We start from the raw sequence: 21649 nt of genomic DNA, 5'->3' as shown, positions 1-21649 counted from the left end.
CTGTGGAAAACAGCATGGAGGTTCCTCAAAAAGTTGAAAATAGAGCTACCCTACCACCCAGCAATCGCACTACTGTGTATTTACCCTAAAGATACAAATGTAGGGATCCGAAGGGGCACGTGCACCCAAATGTTTATAGCAGCAACGTCCACAATAGCCAAACTATGGAAAGAACCTAGATGTCCATCAACAGATGAATGGATAAAAAAGATGTGGTATCTACATAAAATAGAATACTACACAGTCATCAAAAAAATCTTGCCATTTGCAATGACATGGATGGAACTAGAGGGCATTATGATGAGCAAAATGAGTCAATCAGAGAAAGACAATTATATGATCTCCCTGATATGAGGAATTTGAGAGGCAGAGTGGGGGGTTTGGGGGGTAGGGAAGGAAAAAATAAAGCAAGATGGGATTGGGAGGGAGACAAACCATAAGAGACACTTAATTTCACAAAACAAACTGAGGGTTGCTGGGGGAAGGGGGTTATGGAGAGGGCGGCTGGGTTATGGACAGTGGGGAGGGTATGTGTTATAGTGAGTGCTGTGAAGTGTGTAAGCCTGATGATTCACAGACTTGTACCCCTGGGGCTAATAATACATTATATGTTAATAAAAATAATTAATTAAAAAATATATTCCCAGCTCTTTTTTTGGAATTATTATTTCAACAATCATTTAAGATAACCAGATGGTTATGAGGCAAATGTAAAAAATGTTCATTATGGCAGAGACAAAACAATATAATGGAAAGCACTGGCTATAACTCGGGAGGCCTGTGCTTCAGTCTTGGCTTTGCTACTCTGATCTACAAATAACCATCTCTGTGAGCCTTAGTTTCCTCAATTTTTAAAATGGAGTTTTATCAGAATTCAATTCTTCTTCGCCCCCCCCAAAATTCAATTCTTCATCATCTAAGGTTCCCTAACATGCTATGCCTCTTAAAATTTGTATTATAAAAGTGATATACCCTCAATATAAAAAATTATACATGCCCTTCTGAATTGTTTAGGTAAAGGGAAGTTCCCACTCTCCACTCTATTTTCGTAACTCCCTAAAGGTAACCACTCTCAACAGTTCCTGGTATCTTTAAGGCATTGTTCATGTACAGCAAGTATAGACTAAGATTCTTGTTTTTATTTACCAACTGCACAGTCCCATCAATTCTAAAGGAACCTTGACAAAATGAAAGGACAATTATAAATACTTCAATAACAGGGGCGCCTAGGTGGCTCAGTTAAGCTTCTGCCTTCAGCTCAGGTCCCCATCCCAGAGTCCTGGGATCCAGCCCCTGCAACATCAGGCTCCTTGCTCAACATGGAGTCTGCTTCTCTCCCTCTGCCTGCTGCTCCGCCTACTTGTGTGCTCTTTTTCTAATAAATAAATAAAATCATTTTTTTAATAAATAAAATCTTTCAAAAAATACTTTGACAAGAGAAAGATAATTATCTACTCAAAAGGCCAATAGTAGAAAAAATTAAAACAGAAATAAGTATTTAAAACTTCTTGTTTCACACCCCCCACCCCCACTCCCCACTGTGCAACGTAATGTGAGTAAAAAGCATATGACAAGAAAAGAAATTTAAGGTGGGAAGCTTAAATGTGGAAGAAATGTGGGAGGCATGGGAATTGTGGAGAAAGGAGAGATAATCATACCAATGTCACAACCACAGAAGAATGTATAAAAGGCCCCCAAATCACAGAATTTAAATATTAAAATGGCAAACACAATTTTGAAATACACTGTGGGCCTAAGGACAGACTCAATTACAGAAAATGCAGCGTTGTTTTCCTATAAAAAATGCCATCCCAGAGACAAATGTAGATCACTATGTCCTTGATTTTCTTGACAACAGCATCCTGTAAAGATCTATATCTAAGTCTAACAAGGGTATCCACATATTATAAAACTCAAAGATGAAATAATAGTATTTTTGACCAGTCCTTCTGATAGTGACAAAAATATATCCTAAGATTATAGTTGTCATAAGAATTTTTTTTTTTTTTAGAAGATAGAGCAAAAAATAGGTCATTAGTAAAATAGAGAACTAGTTTCCTGTGAATATAGTGAAAATTGCAATCTAATGGCTGGACTATGGATTTCTCTTTCATTTGGTACCAGAGTAAACATTACGGAACACGTTAGAAAGAAAGCCAAGTTTTAACTTTTACATCCACCCAGACAACATAGATTTCACCTACACACGTCCCAGTTTTACCCCTATCATGTAAAATGACACCACTCTATACTGTAAAGAATGCTTGTAAATAAGATAAGGACAGCAGCCTGGATCAGGATCCTGTTCCACAAGAATAACACATTACTGAAGTCCACTTTTTAAACAGAATAAAAGTACAATTCTATAACATATAAGTCACAAGTGTAACATTTAGCTATAAATTGTCTAATGACAATTACGGCAATAAAAAAAAATTTAACACTGCTATATCTTTACCTGGCATATATATTACAACCTAAATATAGTATGATGGATATAAACTAAAACTACAATTTAGAATTTGGAGGAAGAGAAAATGATAATCATTTTTATTCCATAACGTAATTTTAATACCACAGTACACTGCCAAGAAGTTGTAAATAGTTAAGTCCATATCTCCATAAAACAAATTAGTCATGGATAAGTGAATTCAAGGACTACAGACTTTACCAAATCTACCTTGTTTCCAAACACTCAAAAACACAAACCGAAATAAGGAACTAAAATCATTCTGGTTTCCTGCACCCTTTAGGTTAAGAGGAACAATATTTCCTGACACCGGAAAATGTCAAGTCAGTAGCTGAAGCTATGGTTTTCAAATTCAGGTAGAATACCATTTTAAGAGTCTTTAAGATTCTTAAGAGAAACTCTCATTACTTGACATATCTATGTCAGAATTTAACACAAAACTAAACATATAAAGCAGTACAGCAATTCTCAAACTTCTCTACCCCACAGTCTGAAAAATGTTATGACCTTTTCTTATCTCATCTCTCTCTTGCATCACCTCTTCCCACTAAATCCAGTAAAAACTTCCAAACCTGCTAACACAAATTAGTTTAGGCAGCTAAATTTCTGCAGTGGTAATGTAAGTCAGAAGTAGCTTGTGTACTACTACTTCTTGACTACAGACTCAATACACCCCATTTAAAGTGCAAAGTGAAAGAATTATGTAGAAATCAGGCCTTAAAAGCCTCTTTAAAAAATTATATGGGGGGGGGCGCCTGGGTGGCTCAGTGGGTTAAAGCCTCTGCCTTCAACTTGGGTCATGATCCCAGGGTCCTGGGATCAAACCCCGCATCGAGCCCCGCATCGGGCTCTCTGCTCTGCGGAGAGCCTGCTTTCTCCTCTCTCTGCCTGTCTCTCTGCCTACTTGTGATCTCTGTCTGTCAAATAAATAGATGGAATATTTAAAAAAAAAAATTATATGGGAATCAGGCCCTAAAAGCCTCTTTAGAATTTCTCCATTTGACAGGACAGCACAATAGATCCACCAGCCTTACCCTGAGCTTAGCTTCTTGAACCACTGTCTGTAAAAAATGCATTTTTAAAAAGAATTTTGTGATACAATAACTGAAGTCTTTGTAGGAAAGCCAATAACTAAGCTACAATCAGTAACTATTGCTAGTAACTAGCCTTAAAAGCAGACTGTGATAGAGCCCCAAAGCTAGCTCTCCACTAAATTTTCACAATTTAGGATTCTTTGTGCAGAAAACTATTAAATTCTTTGATATTCATCCTTAACCCAAACCACCCATCTCAATTCCAGGGAGGCAAAAATGAAGAAGTCAAAATATAAATCTACTTTCCTTCCCACATGCCAAAGTATCTGCAGACAGTTATTGTGCTCACCATTATTCCAAAGGGTTCCTAGGCACCTCAAATAAAGCTTCCTCGTTCCTGATGATTACTGTATAATGGAAAAGTGATTTCCCAGTAGGCAATCAACCAGATATATAAGCCAGTAATCAACGTATCCTGTCATCTGTGTCTCCACTTACCCTCAGTAACATCCTGGGGGTTAGAAGTCCGGTCACTAGCTGGATCCAGTGCAACAGTTGCTAATGAAGTGGTGGCTCCAGACATCTCACTCATAGGCTCACTACGGCTTGTTTCAGGCACACTTTCCCTTGAGCTAAATCTTACTCGGGAACTGGATCGGGAGCTGAGGTCCGGGCTGGTATCTGACAAACCTGGAATGTCATCGATCTTCGTTGGTGTCACCATGAACCGAACTGAAGCCATCTTGGTGGTGGTTTCTGGAGGATGCATTATTCTCTTTTCCTTTATAAGAACAAAGAAAAAAGGAAAACCCTGCAAAATCCTTCCTCCTACACTAGCTACTTTTTTGATCGCAAAGACGGAAAAGACAACTTAAAAAAAAAAACCCTCAATAACCTTGATTTACACCACAAAAAAAGTCCCAAATAAGAATCCTTCTAACTCAGAATTCAGACAGACTATCCTAGAAAGTGCACTAGCAGTAAATATTTAAGGAAAAAAAAAAAAAAAAAAAAGACGAAACGATGCCAGTCCCGTGGAACTTCGTTCCTTCTGAAAGAAGAGTTATCTAGATGTCTCTCCTGGTCCAGGACTGCGGGCTCAGTGCCATGGTCTCAGAGAAGGTGAAGGCTTTCTCCCCTCGACCCCCAGGTTTCCGCCGAGGTAGTTAAGTCTTTTATCTGGTAAATGTCCCACGGTTCTAGATGAGCAAAGAGCGCGCAGGCCCACCCTTATCAGGCGAATATAGCACAGATCAGATTGCGAAACGGTGTACACCCGGCCACCTGTTGTGTATCAGGTGAATACCCCACAGGTCTGGCTGGGAAGTGTGTGTAGAGCCACCCGATGTTTTGGAGGCCAATAATCCGCTTGGGTCTGGTGGGAGGGATGCGCATGCATAACGGGAAAATACCCCACACTACCGGATAGAGGAGAATGAAAAGGGCGAGCAGAGGGTGCAGGGGCAGAGCGGATTCCCGTCTCCAAGAGGTCTGCGGGGGTGGCCCACCCGCTCTTCTGACGGAACGGTCTCTAGGATCTGGGAGGAGGCGGCTAGCGAGCGGATAAAGACCCCTCGGACTGCAGTTCAGGGTCGTGGCAGGTCGTTGCTAGTCCATCGAGCCCACGGTCGGCTCCCCGGGTTTCTCCTGCGTGTGACAGGACGGGCCACCCCTTTGCCGGAGGACGCTTTCTCCCCCACCAGGGCCGCGGCGCAGGTCAGCCCCTCGCCGTTCTTCCTTCGGGTCCTAGCAAGAGAGGAGATGGCCTCGCAGGCTGGCTGGGGCTGAGCAGGAAGGGGCGGCGGGGATGAGGGGAGGAGAAGGTCGCAGGTGCGGGATCCCGGGGCCAGCTGATGCGGGTGCGCGCGCAGCTGTTGTTTACGAGCCGGTAACTGTTTCGCAGCCGCGGCGCGCGCAGGAGGGCTCCGGCTGCCGGGGAGGGCGTCCCCTCCCCGGGCCGACGCCAAAGCAGCCGTTACGTGACCTCGCCGCCCCCAGCCCCGGGCCCGGCGGGCTGTGTCAGTCCCGCCGCAGCCCCTCCCTTCCCTCCCAGCTCGTTCCTCATTCGAGGTTAACGGTCCGAAGAAAAGCCCGGGGGAGCTGTCGGAGGGCGGTACCGTCCCGGGAGCGCCGAGGAGCCCCGCCCAGGCTCTGCAGTCTGCAAGGGGACGTAAAGGGCTGCGCGCATGCGCCGCCGGGTCGCGGCGGGACGAGAGGAGCAAAATGTGCGAGGCCCGGAGGAAGATGGGTATTGTAGTTGAGTGTTGGGGTCTGAGCTGCGTGCACTGGAGAAAACAAACCATTTTCTTTCTGGGTCACGCTGTGTTGCACAAACTCACTCTGGAGGCATTCGGGGAGCACACATGCCCCTTGCCCTCCGAGTCCCCAAAACCATCTCAAAAGCGTCTCCGAAAATACCGTTCATAATTTCTTTAAAAATCACAAACCTCCCATACCATATGCGTAGGTATGACACCAACTGAAATTTTTTTTTTAAAGATTCTATTTATCCACTTGACAAATCACAAGTAGGCAGAGAAGCAGGCAGAGAGAGAGAGAGAGAGAGAGAGAGAGAGACGCAGGCTCCCCGCTGAGCAGAGTGCCCGACGCGGGGCTCGATCCCAGGACCCCGAGATCATGACCTAGCTGAAGGCAGAGGCTCAACCCACCGAGCCATCCAGGGGCCCCCCCAACTGAAAATTTTAAGGTGTATTCTCAATTATATGCATTTTGTGCTAAATTTCTTTTCCCTGTCCTTAAAAATGTCTTTTGCTATGTATGCATATATCAGCTCATCATGTTGTACACCTTAAATATATACAATTTGGTCAATTATATCTCAATGAGGCTGGAGAAAAATGATTTTTTCACCTTCTAGTTAGACTGAAGATTCATTTAAAGAAAATGTCCTTTATTTTAGACCTGGAGAAAACAGAAAACTTTTTTTTACTCCACTGCCACCAGAATATTTTTCTTAGCATGTTTATTTCAAGTGTTCAATAAATTTGACTCATCAATATTTTGTTTTAAAGTTATTTCCTATAGCTTTGATCGAGACATTTAAATTTAACAATCTGTGCCCTAGCTTGGCCTGGGTCCTTACACCTCACAAGTGGAAATGTTTAAACGTCATCCTTAGCAATAGGTCAGAACTACAGTTGAAAACCTGAGTCAGGAAATTCTCTTTTATCAAATGACACATAAAATCCAAAATGTGGTTAAAAAGATCCAGTAATAAGAACTTTTTAGGGCACCTGGGTGGCTCAGTGGGTTAAAGCCTCTGCCTTCGGCTCAGGTCATGATCCCAGGGTGCTGGGATCCAGCCCAGCATCGGGCTCTCTGCTCAGCAGGAAGCCTGCTTCCCCCTCTCTGCCTACTTGTGATCTCTCTGTCTCTGTCAAATTAATAAATAAAACCTTAAAAAAAAAAAAAAAAGAAAAAGAAAGAAAGATCCAGGTAACAAAATGAGAAATTTCCAATTAAAATGGGAAACCTCTTGGGGCACCTGGATGGCTCATTTGGTTAAGCACCTGTCTTCGGCTCAGGTCATGATCCCAGGATCCTGGGACAGAGCTGTTTCAGGCACTCTGCTGAGCAGAGAGCCTGCTTCTCCCTCTCCTCCCAACTTGTGCTCTCTCTCACTATCTTGGTCTCAAATAAAATCTTTTAAAAAAATAAGCTAAAATGTAAAGCCCCTTGAAGTTTCTTTCTCTTTAAAGCCTCTGATTAACTCCAGTTTAGAGCTTTCCTGAGGCAGCAAGAAATTCACTTCCTGAGGTACTAATGTTTTTCTCAGGCAGGATTGTCGGTCATTCCAATCTCAGACTTCCCCTTTTTTTAATGAGATGTGTCTGTAATTTATTTTTCAGATTCCTCCGTGGGATTAAGAAGTCTTTTCCACATTGCATTGTAATGCTCCCTGCTCTTGGTCTTCTTTTCCATGTATTCATTCTTCAAGCATTTTCTCATCTCCCGAATGAGGTCACTGTAACGACCAAAATTTTCAGAATGCCGGGGCACGTGGGTGGCTCAGTCAGTTAAACGTTTGCCTTTAGCTCAGGTCATGATCCCAGGGTCCTAGGATGAGCCCTTTGCTCAGCAAGGAAGCCTTCTTCTCCCTTTCCTTCTGCCTGCCCCTCCCTCTGCTTGTGCTCTCTCTCTCGCTATCTCTCAAATAAATAAATAAAATCTTTAAAAAAATTGTTCAGAATGCTGTGGTGTTCGTGACATTCCTTAAGCAAGTTTATCAAGGCATTACATTCTTCAGTGTGCAAGGGTGAAGATAAATCAGGATGCATGTTTAGGAGGTGATGGAGCACAGCAGAGCAACCTGACTAATGGGCACAGTACCCAGGCCAGTTCCAGGTGGCAAAGGCTCCTGTGCTTTCCACAGCTGACTCTGCTGGGCTTGGCCAGGCCCCGTTGCTCTCACAGACTTTCTCATATTTATAAAGAAATGATGGATTTCTGCAAAATCTAATTTGTTTCATACCACAGTGTATTTTCATTTACTACCTAATACCAATATATACTATACCTCTTAAAACTCTTCTCCCGTTTCTGAGCATAGCTCAGAAGATATTAATATCCAGAGAATCTTTTAAAGGAAAAGTCCACCTTTTCTCCTCTATTTCAATTAGGACTATTTCCAGATCAAAGTCTTTTCATTTCAGTTTACACAGCAGGTAGCATGAAAAAATAATCCTTTTTTGAGGGGGTGAGTGCAGGTGGTGGGTTACTTGTAAAGACAAAGTTACAGTCAACATTACAAAACATTACTAACAGAGTTCATTTACTGACTTTAGTGTTTAAGAAGTTTCCATAGCAGATCCTTTTTCTAGTTATTGCAGAATTAACATTTCTTCCATCGTTATCCCCTTAATAAGGTAACATTTTAAAATCCCTGTTAAGTGAACAGGCTAAGAAATTAAAAATTGCTAGACAGGAAACAGGTTTTCTCATTTTACCATTGCTGTAAGTTAAGTGATTCAAAAATCATCTGTCTTCTATTACCACCCAAGTCGAGAGATTTTTTTTTTTTTCCTAGCAGTCAGCAACTATCCTCACTTTTTCTGCTGAGATACTCAGACATCAGAGTCCAACAGAAACGTATCTATCCCCTTCCAGGACCTGTGCTGATAAATCAAATTTATGCTGATTTAAGTTACATCTGTTTCTAGAGTCTAGACTCTTGACACAGTAGAAAAAGATTGTATAATTAGAACACAATCTCCATACAGCAATTTTTTAATCAGTGGCACTAGGCAGACATTCAAATCCAATGTCAAAAGTCACAAATGGGAAGACTGGAAACTAATGAGTTTATTAACTTAGCAAAGAAAGGACAAAGTTAGCATTTCTTGAAAGCTCATATACAGTATTCTGCCTCATCATTCCTCTACTATGAATTGTCCTAAGAAATCTCCGAGGGTTTTTTTGTTTTTTAATTAACCCCAACAGTAGCTTAAAAAAAAACCCAGCAAAATCCCTGCTTGAATCTCTCATACCTCATCTTCTAAATTAAGATCCATGTGGAGTTCCACAAAGCAGCTGGCTGCCAAGGAGAATATAAAGTTAAGTGTATGTGAGAAAACAATTTCTTGGAGAGAACTAAATACCTGGGAATATTTTCAGAAGGGGCGTAAATGATGTATCAAGCCATTTGTATTCACAACGGTTCTATCTGCCACACAGTGTAGATAGATATTGATAGAGACCCACCACTGAACCCTATCAAATTTAAAGCTGGAAGAAGGCTTAGAAATTATGAGAAAAATGAGACTAAACTGGGTAACTTTACTTTCTCAGTTATGCAGAGGGGAAAATCCTGGTCTCCTAACTTCCAATTCACTGCATTCCCTCTACAATATAGCTGCTCTTATTTTTCAAACAACTCCTCCATTTTCAGTGAAAACATCATTTCAAGGGGCAAGAAATTACTTAAATGAGAACAAGGGTATTTTTCACTGAACTCCGACAGTTGTGGAAGAGTCTCAACCATTCTTTCAGTTCCCCAACACCTTATCGCCCACAGCACTACTGATCAGCAATGACTTAAGTTCTTCCAAGTGGTCTTGTAACCCTGGAGAGCTCTTCCTTCTCATCTCCCTCTTTTGTTTTTAAACCCCTCCTTTTTTCCCCACAACATACAAAATAAGAGCTTTTTCAAAACATTTTAATAACCTAGCAGTGATTCAAAATAGGGAAAGAAAATTCAAACTTGTTCCCGTAAGAGGGAGGCTCCATGACTGCTCTGCACAAGCACGATCAAGGGAAACGATGAAACCGGATTCCAAAGAGCAAGGGTGGTAAGAAGGCGTCAAGGCTCACAGTTTGAAGAGCTTGGTTTCGGAAAGTCTCTGAGGGGTAGCAGAAGAGACATGAAGTTTAAGGGACCCTCAGAGGACAGGGCGCGGTTGCTGGGTCATGAGAACCTTGAAGCGTTTCTTGACGGTGATTCGGTGTCGAGAGTATTTGTCATCCGGGGAGAACCGAGCAGGATGCGCCGAGCAGGTCTGTTGTCCCAGAGGGTCAAGCTTCTGCTCAAGGAAGAATGAGAGACATAATTTCAGTACAGGAGTGGTGGGAAAACTCCCATCACTGGCGTCGTAAGAGACAGAAGCTGGGATGGGGAAAGGCTGCGCGAAAAAATGTAAGCAGGAAGACAGGAGATGCGACGGTTAGATCAACAAGTCATACACTCCCTCCACCACTCGTGGCTTCTGGGCTAATCCCCCCCACTAACCTACGCAATTAGGTAGCGGGTTTCAACCGCTCCTCCCACCTTCGCTTCCCGCCATGACCACTTACTACCCATTTTTTTCCCTCTCACCTTCAGTGTATAGACCCGGTCTCCCTGCTCGTTGAGGTAATACTGGAGGAACATGACAACGCCAAAACGAGATGTTCCAATTTCGTCCGCAGCTCTAACTGATGGTCTCACGTGTTGGCCAATTTCCTTCCGGTAGAGCCGGAAGTCTATCTCAAGGCCTGCCGGGAAATGTAGTCCATTTAGGCCTCTCTCCAGTAGGCCAAGAGGGGGCGAACTAGCGCAGGATTTGGCCCAGTTGCAACCCAGTTGCAACCTTGCAAGGCGTTGGCTTCCAGTTGCAACTTTGCAGGCGTTGGGAGACACGTGGAGTGTGCCCCACTGTGTGCAAAACACTGCTAGGAGTTAGAGGGGGGTAGGAATGGATATGAGTTGAACATTGATGAATAGAATCCTATCTTTATTTCGAGATGCACACCCATTCCACAGGCAGTGTGTTTCTAGTGCCTGGAGAAACAAAGGCTCCAGGATTCAGAGCCCCTTTACCTTAGGGCATAAAGAAGAAAATTTTCTTCCCTCCCCTCTTTTACATCCGGTTTCCCCGTCCTATTTCAAAGTATTGGCGGTAAAGAGTGCATGATGGGTATTCAATATCAGGTACAGCGAAGAGAGCGTGAAGTTATTTTATGAAACTGGTGAAGTATATTTTAGTGGTCGAACCAAGATTTAAACTCAGGTCTCTTTATCACAAATCCAGCGCTCTTTCTTATAGTGGTGAGTAGCTAATAATAGCATAATATGATGCACCTCCTAGGGTTATTTCGAATTTTTTAAAGAACGTAGAAGTTCTCTTTATAGAACTCTAGGTTTTAAAAAATGACAATTGGAACCCAGATATTACAAAGACGATCGTTGCAGTATTATTTACGATGGCAAAAACATTGGAACATACGTTAATTTTATAACCAAGAAAAGCCTGAAAGCGTTTTTCTTTTTTTAAAGTATATAGTCTGTATTTACTTGTAGCTGCATAAAATATCTCTGCACGGATTCACAAGCAACATACTATTGGTTTCCTCTGGGATAAAGAAATTGGTTCCAAAAAGAAAGAAAAGAGAGAGAGAGAGAAATCAGTTCCAGAAGAAAGGAGTGGGAAGGACCCTGGCTGTATATTCCATTTTGCGTAGTTTGACTTTTGAACCATGTTAATGTATTTGCCATTTAAAAACTAAAATTATTTAACAAAAATTTTAAACAACAAAGTAATTTAACAAAAGGAAGGCCTTTTTGGTTTTGGTATTTGGGGCCGAATGGCAGTTTTTGATAGAGCGATGCTTTTCAGCCAAGGGTAAGCTGAACTTTCCGTGGACTGCAGAGCTGATGGAAGTGGACTATTTGAGATGGCAGGGCAGCTTTTTTTTTTTTTTTTTTAAAGATTTTATTTATTTGAGAGAAAGTGAGTGAGAGAGCACAAGCAGGGGGAGCACCAGGAACAGGGAGAGAGAGAGAAAGAGAGAAACAGGGCCCCCTGCTGAGCTGGATCCCTAAGATGGTAACCCCAGCTGAAGGCAGCCGCTTAACGGATTGAGCCACCCAGGTGCCCCAGCAAGACAACTTTCTAAGGAAATGATATGCATACAGCCAAACATAACCCTGATTTTCTGAGACAATCCTACTTTCAAATATTCTGTTTCTTTGATCCTTAAGTGCACAGATTATGTACTTTGAATTTGGTTTGGAAAACAGAGCCAATATTGAATTAAGCCAAGGGTCTGTCACAACCTTCTATTAATAGGAAGTCAGTTACAGAACTGAGTGGGATTGAAGGGCATAAAACTGTATATATATTGGTGAAGAAATGTATAAGTAATCGAGATATAAAACTATAATGTTGGAATCAGAAAGAATTTACAAACTGCCCTAAAAAAGACACACAACAGTCGTGTTGCCATACTCTGGTTTGGAGGGAATTCCTGGTTACTGCTTACTCACCAGAGCCCTCTGGCATCTCTCTCTACCTCTACCCCTGCTCTCCTCCCCTCCCCCACTGCAGAATGTTTTGAGTCCTAGATTCTAGTTCTGTTTTGATCTGATCTTTATCTTCCCTTCCTTGGATCCCTGTGTATCTGCTGGGGCCAGGTCGCTCTCTGGGCCCTGGACCAGACTGTGTCATTCTGGAAGCTTCCCGACAGCCACGGTTAGTGTCCAAATCTGAGAGGATGGCTTCAGATGGAGGTAAGTCTGCAAGTGGTGGGGAAGGTCCTGACTACCTGCTCACATCCTTAGGGATTCAGATTTGACACTTTCCCTGGGGATCAGCTTTTGGGGCTGACCTAGACAGATGTAAGAGCACTAGACCCCAGCAAAGTCATGAGACTTGGGGAGGCTGGGGAAGGAGATTGTGCCATTAGCACCAGGGCTAGGGGATGAAGAGGGCTTCCTGGGAAGCAGATGAAAGCCCTTCAGAGGAAAGTGCTGGGTATAGAAAAGGGATGGCAGTTAGCAACTTGTTTCTCTGGAAGAAGGATTCCCCTCAACATGTGTTTGTGGGGCATGGGCAGGGGTGTGTGTGTGTGGTATAAGCAGCACAGAAAGGGTTCAAGGGGAAGGTCCACATTCCAGTGTCTCGTGTAGGCAGTTGGAGCCTGCTCTAGAATTATGTCCTGAGAGAGCTGAGCTGCAGTCACTCTCAATCTTATCGAGTTGGGTGGGTGGAGATCTTTGCTGGAAAACTACTCCACTGGTTTTCTGTTGCCTAGTCTGTAGAGAAATGTCCTCCTAAAAGCTACTCTGGAAGGTACTGGAAGTACCTCTGCTCAGAGCCTCATGGCTCCTTTTTGCCCCAGAGATGGCTTCTTTTCCAGTTCCGAGAGCAGTTTTCCTTGATTTCCCAGGACCCGGGGTGTTGGGTAACTCCAACTGGAATGAGAGCTGGGGCTTCCCTTAAATGTTCTCAGTTTTTCTACCTTTTGTGGAACTCAGGCCTTCAGACCCATTTCACTTCACAGAATCCTCCTGGCCCTCTGCTTTGTGGTTGAGGTGATGAGTTTGGTCATAGTCCATGTCTCCTTCATGGTCAGGAAGTGGAAGCTGAGTGTTGTTAGTTTGTCGGGGGAATATTCTTTATTAGAGGGGGAGGAGACTTGTGTGAAATTAAGCAAATGATCTATTATTATAATTGGAAATCCTGAGACACATGTCCTGATTAAGTACACATTTTATGTATTTATCCATGGATTTTTGGCCTAGAGTCCACATAGCTCCTTCTCAGCATGTACTGTGTTTCAGACTTCATTGTGCCTTGTTCATAGTACACCCTTAATTTCTGTTATTAGTGCTTCCAAGCAGAAGGACCACAGACAGTCTACACCATCAAATCCACCAAATTTTAGCATGTCCAGCAGCTACTTAGAGCTCTGGAAACCTCCCTTCTTGGCTATCTCTTAGTCATTCCTGGCTGTTACATAACAAAATTTCTGGAAATCAAATATCTAATCTACACACGCTCTCCAGGGGACAGCACTTGTGTGAGCCGTGCATGGCTGGGACCACAGAGCAGCTGGGGGCAGGATTCAGGTGGTTTGAACATGTTTGGAGTGGGTGGGAATAAGGGAGGTACTTATAAGAGGGTGCTGGCTGCCGTGTGTTAGGAAGTATGAGGTCATGGGCCCAACGGTCCTTGCAGCTTCTCTAGGGCAATAATTCTCACCTAGGAGTATGGGACATCAAAATCACTTGGGGAGACACTTGCAAACTCTGCAGTTTCCCCCACCCTTATTCCTCCCTCACCTGTTGAGAATCAGTGCTCTGATTGTTCAGGGACTAAATGGAACTCCAATGACCTAATCTCTGACCTCCTTTTCTTCTAGTCCATTCTCTTTTTCTTCGTCTCAACAGCATCTCCACTGTCGGGACCGGACATGACCATGAAAGCTGGTGTGGCCCTGTCTCCTTTCACTGCACTTCCCTTTCCCCAATCTGCTCCTGGCCCACCAGACCAGCCACCCTGGGAGCCGCCTCTGCAGCCTCCCATGCCTTCAGCATTCTCTCCAGGCAACCCTCTGGTGCTCTCCACTCTCCCCAGCCCATTGCTGGTGACAGGGGATGGGGGCCCTGGCCCCACTGGGGCTGGAGTCATTGTCAAAGTCAAGACAGAAGGGGGGCAAGCTGAGCCCTCTCAAACTCAGAACTTCATCCTTACTCAGCCAGCCCTCAACTGGATTGCCTCAGGCACTCCCTGTGGGGCCCCTGAGGGTCCTCCCCCTCGATTCATGACAGCTTCTAACATGAAGACCCTTCTGCCCACTAAGGCCATTGGGATGAGCCAGGAGGGCCTCCCAGGCCTTCCTGCTCAGGCTCTACCACCAGCTGCCCAAATGGCCTCCATTGTGCCCCCAAAAAAGGCTTGGCCAGGGCTACATGGGGCAACCGGAGAAGGAGGTCCATTGGCTGCCCAATCTAAGCCCGCCCTGGGCGACCTCTCCTACACCTCCAAAGGTGTTTATGAGAACTTCCGACGCTGGCAGCGCTACAAAGCCTTGGCTCGGAGGCACTTGTCTCAAAGTCCTGATGCAGAAGCCCTTTCCTGCTTTCTTATGTAAGTGGGGAGATCTGAGGTTAGTTATCCTAGCACTTTTAAACAAGGAGGACTTTGGGCTGGACAGGAAGTTAGGCTATTTAGGAATACTTGAGGGCAGGTCATCAGGGTGCTATCGAGGCTATGAGAACAAAAAAGCATAACGATGATGATGATGACGACGATGATGATGATGATAGGCCTCTTTACCTACTTCCCAGATTATAACGAGCTTTCAGGTGTCTTCTCTCAAGTGATGCTCACAACTCTCTGAGTTCAGGCAAGCATATTCCGGTAATCTTCACATATAGATGAGAACACTGAAGCCCAGAGGTTTCCTGTGATTAAGCAGAAGGCTGTAAGTGGAGCTTAGGTCTCTGACACCAAGTACAGAGGCCTTCCATTCTATTTTATTATTATTTTATTACCATCTGACATTGTGTTGAGCCATCCAAACAGCTGAGCCCTGACCAAGTGCAGGATTGGAGGATGGTGGGGGGCGGGGCAAAGGAAGTGCCACCCTCCCCCACCATTATTTTATTTTATTCTGAGTTCACGTTGAAATAGGAAGGTGGTAGAACTTCCTTAGTGACCAATGGCCTAGGTTCCACTGCTTGCTAGATTGGTGATTCTGGGCCCCACATTTACTACCTTGCCCTCAGTCTTCTCATCCAGAAAGGGGATGATTATAGTGACTTCAGAGGGCTGCTGAGATGAAATGAGTTAAGGAAAAGAATTCACAAAAGGCCAGAATGTCTATGTGAGTGGATGCTTAGCCAAGGACCCCAGGGGTCAGGGGCTGTCTGTTATGTCTAAAGCCGAGTCTGGGGAATTTTCTCTTTTTCCCGCCCAGACCCACTGCTTCCCTCGACTGCCTGCACTCTTGACATTCTGCGTAAAGAAAATGTCCACATTTTGCTAGACTTAAAAAACAGGTACATTGTGTTCCCAGTCTCTGAGCTCCTAAAGGAATCTCCCTTTCCACCCTGACTCTGGAGTGAATAAATCAAAAGGCTCCCCCAGAGTCCTTGGTGTTGATCACCTTACCAGCTCCCTGCTTTCTCCCGATGGCTCTGGTTCTCTTGGAGCCTAGCAGGCTGAATTTCTAACTCCTAGTCTCTTCCTGTTCTCCATGCTCAGGGGCTCCAGGCAGGGTCTCCTCCAAAATGCAGTCCAGTCTCTCTGCAACAGTAACCCAGGAGGCTGGTAAAATACGAAGTCCAAAGATCCTCGGGCACAGGAATCCTTAATTATAACAAGCTTCAGCAGGTGATTTCTAGACACAGTGCTTGAGGACTCTGGCAAGTCAGAGGACAAAAATGAATCATAAAGAACTTAAAGAGTATTGATATTTTTCTGTGGAGGGTAGCCCCGAGGCAAAAAACAAAACAAAACTTAAAAACCAACAAATAAAAACACCACACAACCTTTAAGAGATTCATTTGGGTTAGGTAGTGCCTTTTTTGAAAAGCAAGAGCCTTTGGACAGGGAGAAGCCTACTTTATAATGAATCCATTAATTTAATAATGTGAGTGCTTTCTTCCTCATGTTTAGTTGAGGATTGCACCGTGAGAATTAAGGGTGGTTGATTTCAAAAGGTGGGGAACAAAGGCAATCATCTGATTTTGTGTGAGATTTGAAAATTTCAGCAGGAAGAGAGTCCAGTATGATAGATGGGTGGAGGTTGGGGGTCTGGAAGTCTAACCAGAGGTGGGATGTGACAAGGATTGGGGGACAAGTTAGCTCTGCTGAGGGACAAGGGGTGTGTGTTGAGGTGTTTGTTGGGACAGGGGCATGAGGGGGGGGGCACATTGTAAAACATGACTGACACAATGGGGATTTTAGCCCAGTGCTTCGCTCCCTGGCCCGGCTGAAGCCCACTATGACTCTGGAGGAGGGACTTCCAAGGGCTGTGCAGGAATGGGAGCACACCAGCAACTTTGACCGGATGATCTTTTATGAGATGGCAGAAAAGTGAGTCTGACTAATCCTCATTCTCCTGAGGGGTGCTGTGGAGGGATGGGATGGATGGGGGAATGTAAGAGGCTTGGATCTGGGTGTCGGGGTGCTTACTAAAAGGGATGCTAGGAGGAGTGGTGTAGACTAGAATGGGGTCTCCTGGATTCTCACTGCTTCTACCACCTTGACCCTAGGGTTTTTCTGTCCTGTGACCTTGAAAGTTCTCCTTCCTCCAGATCCTAAATTATATAGGTCCTTGATATTGAAGCTCTTAGAATGAGATTGGAGCACAATTGGTGTAAAAATTCCTTGTTAAAGGGACCTTGCAAAGAGGAGGTAAGCCCTACTAGGCAGGTTCTTTTCTAGCTTACTGACCTGGTAGTAGGTGGCTACTGATGCCAACCTTGAGACCACTCCTCTTCTGGCAAGAGTGGCACAGAAATCATTTACCCCATTATCCCAGGGAGGGCTTGGTGCTTGCAGAGCTTGGTCAGGGGAAGGTCCTGGATGCCCAGAGTGGTCTCCTGGCTTTTATCCCTCATTTCTCCACGATTGTCTCCTTGGTTAAAGGAGTAACTCTGGGGAAATGAACCCTCTCCTCCAAAACTTAGTTTCCATTTCCTCCCTTCTGAACCCATACCTCCCAGAATTACTCTTCCTGGCCACCAGTCCTAGCCTCAGGACATGGGTCTCAGCACTGCCTCCTGGTGGGAACTGCCTTGAGCTGCAACCCCAGGCCCTGCTTTAGGATTTCCCTCATCCTTGATGGTTGTAGGTAGGGGCACATGAGGCCTCGCAGGGCCCTATGGAGGGATGCAGCTAGGCTTTGGCATAGGCCTGACTGGCTTCAACAAGGCTGTATTAATTGCTGATATACATCCTCCATGATGCTGGGTGAGATCAGGGATGAGACAGAAGTGAAAGTGATGGTTCTCTCCTGGAGAAGCTTAACATTTGTTTCTCAACAAGTTTCCTAAGCCATGACTGCACATAAGGGATTCTGTGGTGACCTTGTGAGGTTCCCCCAGAATTGTTATTGGGCTGTCTGTGAGCAGCTTCCCCCTGGTGTCTGGACTTCTTGGCATTGTCCAGGCCTTCCTCACCCTCTGCAGGTTCATGGAATTTGAGGCTGAGGAGGAGATGCAGATTCAGAACACACAGCTGACGAATGGGTCCCAGGGCCTACTTCCTGCAGCGCCTCTGAAACTTGACCCTCCAGGGCTCCCGGCCACTGAGGTTAGCCAGCAGCCAGGTAAGACTTCCTCATTGCAACAGGAACCTGCGGCTCAAGGCTCAAAGGGAGGTGTGCACAGAGCAGTCATGGACTAGGGAAAGCATTGCCCTTACTCTGTCACTATCCCCCCAGGCGGGGTGGCAATGATGTTCTAAACAGGACATACATACATAGGAGGCTGGCTTTTCGGGTTCCCTTTGTCCCAAACTGTGATCTTGGCGAAGTAAACTACTCCCTAACAGACTGTACATGAGGCACAAAATACCTCATTTGCCCAAGAAATGGGGGCTGGATCAGAAGACTTCTTGGAATTTCAGGGGTTTCCACATGTCTCATGCAGTGATTCTCTTAGACCCTCCAGCTCCACAATCTTCTCCCATGGCTGGTCCCATTTCAGGCCTCATCCAGCCTGTAATCCTTCCAGCATACCCAGATTGCTGCCCTGACAAACCCAAGGCTGGGAGGCAGAAGCCACAGTCCCTGTGCCACTCCAATTCCTCCTTTCCATCTCTTCCCTTAGTGTACATTCCCAAAAAGGTGGCCTCCAAGGCACGGGCCCCCCGCCGGCGGCAGCGCAAAACGCAGAGGCCTCCGGTTCCTGAGGCCCCCAAGGAGGTCCCACCAGAAGCTGTGAAGGAGTATGCTGACATCATGGAAGGGCTGGTGGGGAGTCAGTTGGCCATCGGGGAGGCAGATGGAAAACAGGAAGAGGAAGAAGAGCAGCAGCAGCAGGAGGAAGCAATGTATCCAGATCCAGGCCTCCTAAGCTACATCGATGAGCTTTGTTCTCAGGAGGTCTTTGTCTCCAAGGTGGGCTGGACCTGGGTGTCTGGTTTCTAGTAGATCCTGGGATGGAAACTCCAGGGGACAAAAGACCTAGGGTTTGGCCCAAGGCAGTTAGGAACTATGCTGTCTTCCTACTGGAAATGTGTGTGCATGCATGCATGGGGGAGGGTTGAGGGAGGGGGACACATGGCTCCTTCTCTAGAGCCTCTTTGTTCACAGGTTACTTCCTGTCGAGGACTCAGATCACTGTTTCTTCTGTTCCCCAGGTGGAGGCCATCATTCATCCTCAGTTTCTGGCAGATCTGCTGTCCCCAGAACAGCAGAGGGATCCATTGGCCTTAATTGAGGAGCTGGAGCAAGAGGAAGGACTCAGTCTTGCCCAGGTAAACCTGGGAAGTAGGAAATATCAGAGTAAGAAGCTTGAGTGATTTTATCTAACCCTATGCTGTCTTGGCTGGTATGACTTCTGGAGACAGCTTCAGGACTGGGATTTAGGTGCAAAAGAAGTAGGCAAGAGACTGTGGATACACAGGAAAAGGGGAGTGAGCATAAGGGGTCAAAGCATGGGATTAAGACCCAAGAGGGTGGAAGAGAAGAGCTACGATAATCTGTTTTTGATGCCGTGACTTATGCCACTTGCTTGCGTTCCCTGCCCTGTCCCAGTGCCATCTCCTGACCACCCCCTCCGCCACAGCTTCTCACAGCCAGATAGAGAACAGTGTTTGTCCATTCTCCTTCTAGCTGGTCCAGAAGAGACTCCTGGCCTTGGAGGAAGAGGATGTAGAGGCTCCTCCTAGCTGTAGTGGAGCTCAATCAGACTCCAGTCCTTCTGTTTCTGATGAGGATGAAGATGGGGGTGGGCGGCTTCGGCCCTCCCCTGGGCCTCGGGTGGCTGGGGGCACCGTTCGCCTTGGAAAGGCTGCTTCTCCAGGAAAGCGGGTGAGCGAAGTACATGGTGGGCAGGAGCGGTCCCTAGATGGCCCGAGGGGGATGCGCAGAGATGGGAACACTGTGCCCTCCCCCAGCAGCTGGGACCTACAGCTAGAACCTACAGCTCCACAGGGAACTCAAGGGTCCTCAAATACAGAGAAAAGAGGGGCCGGGAAGGTTGCTAATCAAATATGCCCACATCAGGATGACCACCTGGGAGGTGCTAGGTCTCCTGGGCACCCCCTTGTGGCTGACAGAACTTCTGAAACTCTGCCCCTTCGTTGGCAGGAAGGCCTGCAGCCTGAGACATTTCCTAGCTTGGATGTGGGACTCAAAGAGCTCGCTCCTCTGCAAGGGCAGGGGCTAGAAAAACGGGACAGCCAGCAGCTAGGGGGTCTTGGAGTGCTTCCCCAGGGGACGGAGCCACTAGCATTAACCCAGAAAGGTTCTTCGGTCGCCATGTGGGGAGATGACAAAAGTCCTCCTGTGGTTCAGGGTTACGACCAGAACCTTTCCCTTAGAGCAGCTGGTGACAGGGAAGGGGACGGAGCCTCTCTCAGTCCAGGACTTTGGCTGAGCAGTGAGCTGGATGCCGTGGGCTTAGAGTTGCCCTTACAAATTGGGGAAGTCATAGAGAACTTCCACGATGGGGAATGTGTCACTGAGCATCAGGGAGGCTGCCAGGCACTGGGCTCCAGAAGCAACATTTCTCTGGGTCCTGGAAAAGCCACAGCACCTGGGGATGGGGGGGGGCAGTGCCATCCCCTGTGGAGGCCCAGATGGCACAGCTGCCCTGCAGAAGACAAGCTACTGCAGCCTGCCGGGACCTCTGAGGGCCGACAGCCCCTCCCTGAGGCATCAAGAAAATCGAGAACAGAGCCCTGAGGCTACAGGGGATCCCAGAGATCTGTGGGCTGAAGGTTGCTCCCCTTTGCTTGAAAGTAGTATCTGCGCCCCCACACCGGGGATTCCCAAAGAAACCCTTCAGCCTGCCTGTCAAGGCAATATCCTTGTACTGGGGACCCAGGGTATCTCCTCCTTCCCTGAGGCCAGCCTGGAAGTGGGGAACAGGGGCCATTCCATCTCTCCTCTGTTGGAAACCACACAACATGCCAACATACTAGATATTAGAGATGCCTGTGGCCTCCAGCTAGAGGTCAGTGAGGATACCCACCCACCAAATTTTAATTCTTATGACCCCCAAGGAGCAGACAGGGAGGATACTGATTTATCCAAGCCTGAAGACCTTGTTCCCTTGCCAGGGAATCAAGAGTCTTATGCTCATGGGAACCCCAAATCAACATCTCCTCACCAGGCCCTTGGAAGCACTTCCTCTAGATGGGGAGCCAGGGATGCCTTAACTCTGAAAGAAAGCTCTCCTGTCAGTGAAACATGCAGCTCAACGGATGGGGCCAAAGGGAAGGAGGAGGAGGAAGGGGAGGATGAGGAACTCTCCAGCTTTGCCTACCTCTTGGCCTCTAAACTTAACCTGTCACCACCAAGGGGGCCTCCCTTCAGTCTTCACCCTGCCTCAGGCCTGCCCTCGACGGGAGGGCAGGGGGCCCAGAGAGCATCCCACTCCCTCTCCGCTGAGGCAAGAGGTCTTGGCCAGTCTCCACATCCTGTTGCCAAGTCTGGGAAGAGAACTCTCAGTGGAGGCCCTTCTCCTGCCGAAAAGAGGCCCTACCAGGGAGCTGACCTTGGCATCTCTGGGGAGAAACCCCTGGCTCTTGGAGTGGTTCGAGCCTCACAGCCTCGTAAAAGGCGGCGTGACACTTTTGTCACTGGCCGAAGGAAGAAACGTCGGCGTAGTCAGTAGGGGACAGTGGGACCCTCCTACCTCACCTGCTGATCCCTAAAGGTGGGGGCCCCCAGAGTAGATTTCACTCCA

At 46.3% G+C, this 21649-nt stretch overlaps 4 protein-coding genes across 6 annotated transcripts in view; 1 reads left to right on the top strand and 3 right to left on the bottom strand.

Moving 5' to 3' along the window:
* Positions 1-4336, bottom strand: part of LOC111158477 (solute carrier family 12 member 6) — an 89436-nt gene extending 85100 nt beyond the window's left edge. For all 3 annotated transcript variants that reach the window (XM_022520521.1, XM_022520530.1, XM_022520557.1), the window contains exon 1: positions 4003-4336. In XM_022520521.1, the coding sequence (XP_022376229.1) occupies positions 4003-4273 (271 nt within the window). In that variant the 5' untranslated portion in view covers positions 4274-4336. The remainder of the gene's footprint in view (positions 1-4002) is intronic.
* Positions 4337-7362: 3026 nt separating this feature from the next.
* On the bottom strand, positions 7363-7802 carry LOC111158170 (COX assembly mitochondrial protein 2 homolog). The gene is made up of 2 exons (XM_022520072.1): positions 7709-7802; positions 7363-7508 (listed from the first exon to the last, which is right to left on the bottom strand). Exons 1-2 carry the CDS (start codon positions 7800-7802, stop codon positions 7363-7365), a joined length of 240 nt encoding a protein of 79 aa, XP_022375780.1.
* Positions 7803-9665: 1863 nt separating this feature from the next.
* On the bottom strand, positions 9666-10459 carry LOC111162395 (NOP10 ribonucleoprotein). The gene is made up of 2 exons (XM_022526793.1): positions 10337-10459; positions 9666-10043 (listed from the first exon to the last, which is right to left on the bottom strand). Exons 1-2 carry the CDS (start codon positions 10388-10390, stop codon positions 9903-9905), a joined length of 195 nt encoding a protein of 64 aa, XP_022382501.1. The 5' UTR covers positions 10391-10459; the 3' UTR covers positions 9666-9902.
* Positions 10460-12423: 1964 nt separating this feature from the next.
* LOC111140150 (NUT midline carcinoma family member 1) lies at positions 12424-21577 on the top strand. Its single transcript, XM_022492501.1, is given in 8 exon segments — positions 12424-12508; positions 14171-14870; positions 16695-16823; positions 17921-18060; positions 18563-18852; positions 19095-19211; positions 19570-20502; positions 20504-21577. Coding segments are annotated over 8 exon segments (3399 nt in total). The 5' UTR covers positions 12424-12492.
* Positions 21578-21649: the final 72 nt, after the last annotated feature.

Source organism: Enhydra lutris, unplaced genomic scaffold, assembly GCF_002288905.1.
Source record: "Enhydra lutris kenyoni isolate GAN:26980312 unplaced genomic scaffold, ASM228890v2 scaffoldscaffold4, whole genome shotgun sequence".
NCBI lineage: Eukaryota > Metazoa > Chordata > Mammalia > Carnivora > Mustelidae > Enhydra > Enhydra lutris.
Note: the sequence above shows the minus strand (reverse complement) of the source record. Positions and strands in the feature narration are given on the sequence as shown.

Bases quoted from the DNA above. Each gene is read 5' to 3' on its own strand.
- LOC111162395 (XM_022526793.1), bottom strand. From the start codon at position 10,390: ATGTTCCTCCAGTATTACCTCAACGAGCAGGGAGACCGGGTCTATACA. The intron at 10,044-10,336 runs GTGAGAGGGAAA...TTCCTTGAGCAG, and splicing joins ACCGGGTCTATACACTGAAG to AAGCTTGACCCTCTGGGACA.
- LOC111158170 (XM_022520072.1), bottom strand. From the start codon at position 7,802: ATGCATCCTGATTTATCTTCACCCTTGCACACTGAAGAATGTAATGCC. The intron at 7,509-7,708 runs ACAATTTTTTTA...CCCGGCATTCTG, and splicing joins CGAACACCACAGCATTCTGA to AAAATTTTGGTCGTTACAGT.